A 12,353-nucleotide genomic window follows, 5' to 3' on the forward strand; every position below is an offset into this window, starting at 1 on the left:
ACTGTGAGGAAACATACTGATGAATTCAGTTTTGATAGGTCTATCTAACAAGTAAACCAACTATATTGGCCCAAGCAATGGGGTAGGCATGTGGCCAAGGCTAGGACAATGATATACTTTTTCTCTGGAGTTTAAATCTGAATTTTGATCTTTGAGACACCAAGGGGGGTTGCAGATTCATTCCTACATGGCAATTTGCAAAAATGGTAGTACAAAAAATGAATAGGTTGTTTAAGAATTTAAAGTGATTGTTGTAAATTTAAACAGGAAGTTACTCTAACTGTAGCATATAGATATGGCCTATAACACCTATTTATACAGTAATTGATCTACTAACTCAGTTGTTCTCCATGCTTCTTCAACATAATCAGCTGTGGAACTTTTAAGAAATTCAAGTAACTGTGTCCAGCTCTCAGATAATCTAATTCTGGCTGCACTCTCTACTTCTCTTTCAACCTAGACCTATGCCCAAATAGAGATTTCTCCATTCTAACTTTTTAGAATGAAAAAAAAAAAAAAAACTGATTTACCAATGATGCTTCATGATATATCGGAAGTAGCAAGAAGCAGACAGCTGTGGCAGTACAACCACACAGTAATTGGAGGACAGAAAAGAATGCATTTTGACAAGCGGGCAGTATTTAAAACCATAAGATTTTCTGTCTACCTTTCCTGGAGAGAATAATGCCCAGAGTTTAGTAAACACACAAATTTCACAGTGCTTGCTAATAATATATCTTATATTATGAAGGATTTGGAAAGAACAAGAATGGAGAATTAGTGATGAAAGGTAAATTTATACAACCGAATTTCTCAAAAGGAATATCTATTGGGACTACAGATGTCCCAAAGGAATGCCAGTCAGCATTTATGCTTAGTTACTCCCAGTGAGTGTTTTAAAAGCACATGTTCATGTTTGTGGAAACAATGGAAGAGGTTAACAACACAGATTTATCTTCAACAAGAAGGATAGTTACTGACTCCGGAATATTCAACTGTCATCAAAGGAACCAACAAGTAAATTCCAATATGTTACTGTACCTCAAGGGAATTTGTCAGCTACTTAGGAACAGCCTAAATTCACTGGACCCTTTCCATAATGGAAGTGCAGCCATCTGCCTCACTGAACTAGACATTTATTCTAGCAATTGGATTTATTTTTCCTTCCCATTATGTCTTTGTCACTGGTCACAGCAATTGACTTACTGAATGCCTTATACACTATCATGGTGTCTCACATATTGTTGTCTCCTTTCAAATAATTTATTTCACAGAGGAAAATAAAGGCAGTGAGATGATTCCTGTCGTACTTAAAAGGCTTCTTGTATATTTTATCAAGGAGAAGCAGTTAGTTAATAGAATATTGACATAGTCTGTTGAAGACTTAGACTCTTGAAAAATGGGAACGCATATGGTGTATTGTGTGCTCTGAACTGTATGATTCTCTTTACCCATGTCAAAAAAGATGGTTCTTGGACCACAAGGTAAAACTTGGGTAATAAAACTTACAATTACACTATCACCCTCTGTAATCATTAATTTTATGTATAAAGTTGGTTGTGCCATGGGATGCCCATGTAGTAATCAAATGTTATTCTGGGTGCTTCAGTGAAGGTGTTTTTGGATGAGAATAACATTTAAATTGATAGACTTTAAAGTAGATTGCCCTCTCGCCATTATGTGTATGAGCCTCGTCTAATCAGTTGAAGGTCTAAATAATACAAAATTCTAACCCTGCTCCAGAAAGAGAATTCTCCAGCCTGATGGCCTTCAAACTGAGACAATGGCTCTTCCTAATTTTACAACAGCTTGCCAGCCTTTAGATTCAAACTAGAACATCGACTCTATAGATTTTTGAACTTGTTAGCCTCCATTAACATGCAAAATCCTTATACTAAATCTCTCTATATATCACTTACTAATACATCTACTTTCAAAAATTTGCTTTCCATCCTCTTGGTTTTGAAATCATATAGTTTATTTATTTATTTAACAATGTTTTTATTTTTCAATTATAGCTGAGATCTAATATTATTTTATATTAGTTTTAGGTATATAGTATAATGATTAGACATTTATATAACTCATGAAATGATAACCTTGATTAGTCTAGTACACACTCAGCACCATATATAGTTATAATATTATTGACTATATTCCGTATGTTGTACTTTACATTCTATGCCTATTTTGTAACTACTAATTTGTATTTTCTTTTTTTTTAATGGTTTAGATTAAAAATCATGTTGCCATATGAGACAATAAAGTTTTCATTGAATTAGAAGCTGAAACTGACACCTAGACATTTTGAGGCTCTTCATACCACAAGACAAACAGGACAAAGAAAGATGTGATGTTAACTTATAATTGACTTTGATTCCCAGGGAGAAATAGATTTGCTGTTATACAATGGGAATAGGAAGCATTAATAGGATCTCTACTCCTATCATTTGTTAGTCATTAAAGGCTAGATTACATACAGTAACAAACGAATGCAAATCTTAATGGCATTACTTAAGAGGCTTATCACTCATTCCATGGGAAATATGGGTAAGCAGCTGTGAGGAAGGGCTCTCTCTCCCTGTTTCCACTTTAATATCCAATCTAACAAAAGAGTCATTTCTAGTATATTGCTGGTTGCTGTAACAAAGAAAAAGAAAATGTGAATAATCTACCTTCTGACTAGTTTATCATGAGAGAAATCATTATGGCTTCTCAATACCTATAGTTAAAGAAAAACAATAAAATCAAGGCTCTTGGGAAGATACCCAGAGATATTTGATAGGTGGTTCTAATATTGTCATATACCACCATGCCTATCAGTACAGGTATGTGAGAGACTAATTTGCCCTATACAAACAAGATTACCAAAGTATCAGATCTAGCAGGTAAAAATACTTAGGTCACTGTGCTGCGTAAAAATTTCTGAAGAGCTGACATATAGGCAGGAAAAATGTTTTGTATTTCAGCTACAATTTTCAATCACTTGCAAAACTAGGACTATAGACTTGACATGTTTTAATTCTTTATATTATTAAAAATAGTATTTAATTAACTAGTTATCTTTTAAAATTTTACCCTTACATTTCCTTATTTTTGACTAAATTGGTGAAAAGAGTGGAGACAATAGTCATCTCCAGAGATATTTCCAAAGAACCAGAACTTGTTTGAAGCCGGGTATAGTAATTATATGAGAGCTTGGGTTGTTTACATTTTAGGAGGATAAGAGTATGTTTTCCATTATTTATTTATTAGTAGCAATATGTCAACTGATATAATTGTTTTCAATTTACATGTTTAGAAAAGAAGGGATAGTGGAGAGCCCAGTGGTTGAAATGTGGTGAACACTTATTGTTTATTCCCACCAAGAATTCACCTTAAGTCCCCAGGTTATAGCATCCTCATTGGCCTTTGAAGAAATAAACTATTTGGATACAATCTTGACAAGAAGGTCAGTAAAGATGTCCCATTTGCGAATTAGCCAAGGTTTTAGCATGGGAAACAAGAGCAATAAATTTGTTTCTCTCTGGGGTTTGAATCTTGAGCAGAGAGTAAGTGTACCAAAAGCAGTTGGAATCAATTCCTCTCAGCAATAATGCCCATGGGACATTGTCCTTTTATTCCTGCTGTTATGTTTCCTAAAATTGTCTTGATCTGTATCTTTTCTGAAACAGTTCTTCATTTTTCCATTAATTTTATGAGCAACTCCATAATTTTCCAGTAAACTTTATTTTAGATATATCAGTGTACATTTCTGTTGTTTATAGAAAAGTTAATCTAATTAATGTCATATTCAAGTTTATAATTGATCAGAGACTTGCAAATAAAAATGATAGGGACATATTTTCATCTCTCATATTGGACAAAAAATAGAAATTGCTAAAGATAGCCAATTCAAAGGAGGGCATGAAAAATAAGCATTATATGTTGCTGCTAAGATTGCAACCTCAGTACTAATGTTTTGCAAAGCACTTTGGCAGAACCTTACACAATTAAATTAAAATATTCTCAACCAAGCAACACTACCTATATCAACCTGTTCAATAAAAATATTTAAATATACTTTTTTAAAAAACATATATAATTTTATAAATGTTAACAGTGTATTTGGTTATAATTTACAAGTACAGGTATTCTAAGTGTTTATGAATAATGGCAAAGCTGAAAACTATGGAAAATTCTATAGCTCTTAAAAATAATAAAACTGATCAATAAGGACTGAACTCAGTATTTGTCATATGCTTTTGAGTATAATAAAAGAATTACTCTGTTATGTAAAAAATAAATTTATCTATAAAACATACATGTGTGCATAAATTAGTATATGAATCTATTACATATATGAATATATATGTAAATACATTATATACATAAATTTTTATGTTTATAGAAAAAGTTCTGGGAGAACATACACAAACAATTCACAATGATAATCCCTAAGGAGTGGTATTGCTTGAAGTTGGGCCTTTAACTTACTTTCTAAATAATGTTCATTGTTGTGTGGATTTTTAAAAGTACATATATTACTTTTATTTTTTCAATATATTAAAATAGAGTAGAGGAAAAGAGGATGCCAAAAACTGAAAGAGTGAAAGGAAACATGTAGTATATATTTAGAGTAGAGGAAAAATGAAATGAGAAAACAGGGCTAAAATCAATGTTATTGCAGTATATTTCACAGAGCCACAAAGTGGTCATGTTATTTGTAATTATTAATTAATATTACTATTAACAATATTGATAATAACATTAACAGGACATATTATGTGATAGGCAAATTTTTATATGCTTCATAGGCATCAACTCATTTTACTTCAAAACTATTGTATAAGGCAGCTAATATTTTTCTCATTTTACAGAAAAGATCAAGAAAGCACAGAGAGATTGTTATAAGGCTTGTAATTAGCGGAGTCAGCAAGCATGGCATTCAATAATGAAACACAAACAAATCCTAGGTTTTACTAGGCTTGGCGGAGGTAAGAGGTCTTGGAATAGCTACATTTTTGAATGCACGATTCCTTAATCCTACAGAATAAGAGTTACTTCTTTGAAGTTTGGACTATGAAAGAACAAGAAAAAGAGCTATCCTGTCTGACCTTTGTGTTAATATCAAGACTTTACTTTTATTTGGCTTTATCTAGATCGTGTGGCTTCCTGTGTGTCTCACATAGCCAATAATCTGTTCATGATCCTTTAGCTTCTGGAGTCTGGAGCTTGACAAAAGTATTGTTCTGAACTAAATTCCTGTGGTGAGCCTGCCTTTTACAGCAAGGAGGTTCCTCAGATCACTGCTCAGCATTGGAAAACTGGCTTTGGACAGCAGGCAGCAGGGAGTGGAAGAAAGAGATGAATATAATTGTGGGAGCCTGTGTTAATTAATAATTGTATTGTACTTATATTTATTTAACATAGACACATTATTAGAAATTTTATTCTGAGCATTTAATAGTACAGACAATTTCATTATTTGGTTTCTAGTTTCTGAGAATAACCTAAGGAACTTATTTAATCGAACTGGCTATTTTTCTTAAAAAAAAAAAAAAACCATGAAACTTGTGTAAGGCTTGTAGATCATTTGTTCACTCATCTGGTCTAACGTTTATTCTCATGTTGAAAGAGAGAAAACAGGTCAGTGGAAGAAAATGACATTAATTAGTTAACTAGGCCAAATTAATGATGATTTATTTCAGTGACTACTTATGACATCGAAAGTATATGGTTTCTGTTAAAAAATTATTTTATTTTACTGCATATTACCTATCAACAATACAGTATAGAGTGATAGTTATTAGATTTGGTAAGTAGTAATTATAAAATCATACAATGGTCGTGATTCTTTTTAACTAGATTTATCTTTACTCTGTAGATTTGTATTCTATATTTACAGACAAAGGAGAAGAGTTGTTCAGAGTTTTGAAGTTTAAGCATCCAGCTAGTGTATGTATATATATTTATGTGTGTGAATATTATTAGCTTTAGAATTAATGTTACTTCACAATATTTAGAAGGGAGAAAAACTGCTCAAAATGGGCTTTTTTGAAAAACAGCACCTGCATTGATTTCTCTTATGTAGTTTATATTTAATACTTTTTCATATATTGATATGGTTGCTGTATTCAAATAACATTATTTTCAGGCATGTCAGGCTGCTTATTTAATTAAATAGTATTAAATGAGTTAATGGTAATGATGTTATCCTTGGACTTACCCTGGCATTGGTCCATTTCCAGCAAGACTGTAAACCTGACGAGGATTTAGTAGATATTGGAATTTTCTGTAAATTCTATAAAGATGAAAATATCAAAGAAAAAATTATAAATCTGGTGATACCCCCAAATTTTAAAATAAATAGCACTCTTTAATGTTGTAATCATACATATAGATGTAATTATATATATTTATAAAATTTGTATTAATATTAGAAGTATAAAAGTTCAATAAGAACTAAAGTTTCTGTTAACAAGAGGCTTAGCAGTAATTATAAAGATGATGTGACTTATAAATTAGAAATAATGATACTTGCATTCTAAATATGCATATTTATTTAGAACTTTATCCTGCTTTTATGATATTTGGCTAATTAGATTTCAAATAAATATTTTAATATTAGTATAAAATTACTTAATTATCTTCTCTTAATAAATCCTTGTGAAATTTATACGTTATGGGGCCAGCCTAATAGAGATGAAAACTATCTCTCCCACATAGAAATTTAGATTATGCATTTTGTATGTGTGTAAGCAAATAATGTGACCTCATCTGCCTATTTATTTCATATAAACAAGCATCTTGATCAGTCAACTCATAAAATTGCTGAACTGTTTCAATAGTACATATTAAATAATTTATTTTTTTCTGAAAGAAATCAACCTTTGTATAACAAATGCAACAAAGTATTTCTAAGTGCACATATATCTCACATCATTGCAAGTCTTAGACAAAATAATAAAAGTGAAGAAATGTATTTAGATTTTTAAAATTATTTTCACATACATGTAAAAATGTTACTGCATATTTTATAAACACATTCCATTCGGGTTTACTGATGGAAACTCTCCAAATGCACAATGCAATATCTGCTTATATTCCCCCCACTTCAAATCCAGAATAACCCTCACATTCTAGATCTTGATAATTCATATTACTTAGTGTCTCAAGAAAGATCTTAGTGTTGTTCTCAGCACCTCCTTTTGCCTAGCACCTAAACCTGATTATGGATGATCCTTGCACCTTCCATCTGAGTAATGCCTATCAAACCTGGCTATGTACGCCATCCATATGGCTTAATTAAGGCTTTCGAGCTCTCACCAATTATATAAAAATCTTGCCTATCCAGCCCTCTTCTATACCGCTATTTAAGTAGTCATGCTGTTTCCATGATGAAAAGTTTCCATGTCAAGTTATTTATAATATAAAATATTTTATTATATTTAGAATAGTTTAGGTCTCATTTTTACCCTTCCTCCCTTAAATTTTAATCTTAGTGAATATCTCCTGGTTCTCCCCAAAACACCATGCCCTTTAACAAATCTGTCTTTCTTCTTCTTTCACCTGCCTAACATTGACTTTTATCAGAACCAATTCAAAGCTACCTCTTTTCAAAGACCTCTGGCTTAAGAAACAGTCATTTTTTCCTCTGAACTTTCCTAATACCTTTATTTAAAACATATCCAGCTTAGCTTTTACCATACGGTATTGCAAAATATCTGCTTGTGTGCCTGCTTCCCCACATGACAGTATTGTATGTCTTTTATCCCCAGTACCTAGCAGAGTTTGCATTCTGCTCAGGCATTGCTGTCTGAATGATGATTTGTGACCACTTTCATACTTGTTGATTGATATGGGAAACGTTGTATGAATATGTGATTCTGTGACCTTTTCTACTTATCTAACATATCAAAGTAAAAAAAAGCCAAAGCATTTTGAAAGAAAAATCCTGAATGGAATCTCACTGTTTGTAAAAGATTCTTGTTATGAATTCAGAAAAATTTACATTCTTGTTCATAATAGATCTCTTTGAAAACACATTTACATTTTCTTTGACTTTAAATGGTCCCTGTTAGTGCATAAAGGACAAGCAATAAGTGAGTATGCATACAGGAACACTCAACTATCCGCCCACCTCACTAAATATAATCATATTATGACTTTAGTGTATCTATATAATTATTTTTAATTTAAAGAAAATTATTTTTTGTATGTGGGAAAAGGGGTAGAGAGACATTTAAAGGATATTCTACATGGTTAATATTATCTTAGTGTGAGGGAAATGGTTTCTCCTACATAATATATTTTTATTTTTTTCTCTTGAGACTTAATTTGTGTCTAATTCCAAACATGAATTTAGTCTTATCTAATTCTTTGAGAAGAGTTTAGTTTTTTAATTCAAGATATCCATACAGCAGACAGACTGTTAGTACTAGTGAAAATAATTTAGCATTATTTTAAATTACTATTTTATATCTCTATATGTGAGGCAACTATTTTCTTTAATAAAGCATTATAAATATTTTAATGCTTATTTTAAGCAACTATTTACTTAAAATAATTTCTATCATGTTTAGCAGAGTTAAAATATAACTATATGCTGATAAAAACATTTTAAGCAGAAATAATATTTTGTTGATTAGAAACTGAAGAACATTCTTAATTTCATTGAAATACAACTGGAAAGTTAAATGGTAAGAAATTACAGTATTTTTATTCATGGAAACATTTAAACTTCCCTATTTGGTAAACCACAAAGGTAATTTCTGTTTTATTACCACAGTGTGTGGATTAGTGCTTTTATCTGATTGCTCATTTATTAGCTGGGATTAGTAAAGACTTTTAGAAATTATTAAAGCAGATACAAATACATTATTATCACTATTCTCTTTAGAGGGATATATGATTTACTCCTCAATTTGGTAATTTTCAGATCTTTATTAAATATGACTAAATCATTAACTCATCAGAAAAACAAAATTTTGTGTTGTCAGCCAGAATATTGAGATACTTGATAATGAAGCTTATTATTATTCAGATTAAGTTAATTGTGCTTCTCCAAGAAATATGGCATCATGTTCTCCAAAATGCACATGCAGAAAATCATTATAATATATTTTGTCTAGAAGCTGAATATAAATTCTTTTTCTCATTACTAGCTTAAGAAAATTGGCTTTCTAAATGTTTGCAAATTTTTCATGTAGATATTCAGAAGAAGAATTGCTGGGTCATATTGTAATTTTATTCATAAATCTTTGAGGAACCTCCATACTGTTTTCCATAGCGGCTGTACCAATTTACGTTCCCACCAGCAGTGTACAAGGCTTCCTTCTTCCGCACTACTTCTCCAACACTTGTTATTACTTGTCTTGCTGATAATAGCCATTCTAACAGATCAATGGAACAAAACTGAGAACCAGGAAGTAAACCCACACATACATGGGCAAATAATTTCCCACGAAAGAGCCGAAAACATACAATGAAGAAAAAAAAGCCTCCTCAATCGATGGTGCTCAGAAAACTGAAAAGCTACATGCAAAATAATGAAACTAGACTGTTAGAGAACCAATTTTCATTCAATAGTATTTATGGAGCAATGTTGCACACAAATCTCTTTGATAGGTTTAGGAAGGATATGTAGGGTGGAGAAAATTCAGATACCTGAGATATGATAATAAGAACATTTACAAAAGGTAACTTTTATTTTAAAATTTCAACTGTAAAAACAAGGAGAGATTACATCAAGATATAACATATAGACATTAGCATTATTTACTTCATATTAAAAATTAGTAAATCATAAGAAATGTTTTCAAATGTTTTTACCACAGTTTTAGTTAATCTTTTTACATATTTATGATGCAGAAAATAAACATGACTTAAAACATACCTGTCTCCTTGCTTCCCACCACTTTTGGGGTTTACAAAAACTAAAAGTGGATGAGTACCAGGAACAGGAGTGATCTAGAAGAAAAATTGGACAATTAGACAAATTATTCACATTATATATGAAAAAGTTCCCTTTAATTTCTAAGTCATAAAATGCCAACTGGCAAATTCAAAAATATGGCTCTTTTATTCTGAAGAGTGTGTGTGTGTGTGTGTGTGGTCAAAGAGAGGTAAGATCCAGCTTAATACAGGGCAGAGAGGAAGGCAGCTATGAGGAAGGAATAAGTTTGAACAGCCATAAGATGAAAACAAAAGGTACAATTTATGGTACAGTGAATAAACCAGCCAGAATAAAACAGAATATAGAGGGGAAAATATTAGAAAAAAAGAAAAGAATCAAATTACAGAGAGCCCTACTTTTGTAGAGGACCCAGACTTTAGAACTTTGTGGCATGTGTGGAATCTGTCTTCCCAACCACTTGTAAATAGGTAGCTTGACGCCCCTTTCAGTCTAAGAGCCCCTTTCTATATGATGTTTCCCCACTGCTTTCTTTGTCTGCCTACAGAGTAAAGGACCAGTAAACAAGTCTATTCACTAAAAAGGAGTCCATTAAAGAGTGTGTCCTTGCTATACGCCATGCACTGCTTCCATCACTACCCATTTCTCGGTTGAACGAGAAAAAGTGCCTGTCACAGGAGAGCTTATACTCCAGTGGAGAAACATACAGTAAACAAATATACAGACAAACATATTTAGTAGTGAAACATTCCAGGAGAAGAAATAAAACAAGTAAGGTGATAGTACTTTTTTAGTGAACGGCAAAGTTATTTGTGATAGGGTAATAAAGGAGAACTCATATTTTGCATAACTTCAATATTGAGGTAACTTCTTTATAAAGGTATTCCTATTCAATATACCCCTGTAAAATTTTCACCTAAATATAGTTTGACAAAATGATACTTTAATAATAAACATATACAATTAATGAAGCTCCCTAAATATTAAGTTGAAAAATTTTAGATCGATTTTTTTCAAAATAAATTCAAAATGTTCTTCATTGCTGTGTTATTCTCTCCTAGAAAGAAATACTAAATATTTAATAAGACAAATAAAAACAACCATGTTACTATATGATGTTTTTCTATTTGTTTAAACAATGTAAGATCAAATATTCTACCAACACATTTCCCTCCAATTCTTAAGTGAAATCGTATTTTTTTAAAATGACTACAGGCATGGGGAAAATGTTAACATCTTTTACATTAGCTATATGAGAAGGTTGTGCAAGATATTCTTCATTTTTCTACACTTATCCAACTTGTTCTCATTTATAATTTATCCTATCTGCCTCTTTATTTTACTTTCTTTTGTAAAAAAGAACATAGGTTCTTTGTTCCTGGTTTGTCTCTAATTCAGTTGTGAGATGAGATGAATGACTTGGATCTGCAGTTAACTTTCTAGTTCTCCCTGCACCAAACGTGCTCAACCAATTTACATATAGAAGGACCTACCAGGTTAAGTCATTGTGCTGCTGATTTGTTACGTGTGCCCTTCTTCCCCATTAAAAGTTAAAATGATGAAAAACCAAACACACCCTTATCTGGATTAGTATTCAATTATCTTTATTTCTCATCCTATTATAAAATCAAATATAGCTCGTAAAGTTTCTACACACAAAAAAAGAAATGTCAACAGATGTGGATTTTAGTTCGTTTTCTCACTTACTTTGAATTCTTACTTTTTATTTTTAAATACAGGTGAGAATATCAAGGTAAATAAAGGTTTTTGAGCAAATCACTAAATCTGAACTCAAGTACTCATTAGGATGATCTTCCCCAAACACAACATCCAGTTTACCATTATTAGAGTAAATTTTAACTAGGTCCAATATTTGGAATTCATTTGTAAACATGTTTTGGAATGCCTTTCAGAAATATTATTTATTGAAACATTTAAGTATCATTATTATTTATCAAATAAGGGTCAGTAGCATGAAATATAATAGTTATGTTCTAAGCACATTATTACAAACAAATGTCTCACTAGAACAGTCTGTAGAGTATCTCGAAATACAAAAACTTTGATTTCAATTTTAGGGGTGAGTAACTAGATAAATAGGTCAAAAAGATTAGAAAAATAGAAGATAATTTAGCTAAAGAAAGAATTTAGAAAAATGATGATACTCTACAAGAGACAAAAGTCAAATAACCAAATGGAAATATAGGAATAATAAAACTAATTTAAAAATCTTTCCCTCACATATCCCTAATTAGAAACTGGGCTTATAAAATAAGGCTATATAAAAATAAAACATTAGACAGTTTAGATATTTATTTGTAAGTTTTTATAAGACACTGGAATGGTGCTCATTTGATGATGATGTTAACAGATAAAAAACCTGACCTAATGTAACCTACATTTAAGGGGTGATAATTCAACATTAGCACCACAAAGACTTGTGTTAAAGTATTGTTTA

The 12,353-nt window shown here is 31.3% G+C and overlaps 1 protein-coding gene across 4 annotated transcripts in view; it reads right to left on the reverse strand.

Moving 5' to 3' along the window:
* Positions 1-12,353, reverse strand: part of DGKB (diacylglycerol kinase beta) — a 583,166-nt gene that overhangs the window by 350,848 nt on the left and 219,965 nt on the right. For all 4 annotated transcript variants that reach the window (XM_036230387.1, XM_036230386.1, XM_036230388.1 and 1 more), the window contains 2 exons: positions 9,878-9,951; positions 6,209-6,283 (listed from right to left, as the gene is read on the reverse strand). In XM_036230387.1, coding sequence (XP_036086280.1) covers positions 6,209-6,283; positions 9,878-9,951 — 149 coding nt within the window. The remainder of the gene's footprint in view (positions 1-6,208; positions 6,284-9,877; positions 9,952-12,353) is intronic.

This window comes from Rousettus aegyptiacus, unplaced genomic scaffold (genome assembly GCF_014176215.1).
Source record: "Rousettus aegyptiacus isolate mRouAeg1 unplaced genomic scaffold, mRouAeg1.p scaffold_m13_p_13, whole genome shotgun sequence".
NCBI classification, from domain to species: Eukaryota; Metazoa; Chordata; class Mammalia; order Chiroptera; family Pteropodidae; genus Rousettus; species Rousettus aegyptiacus.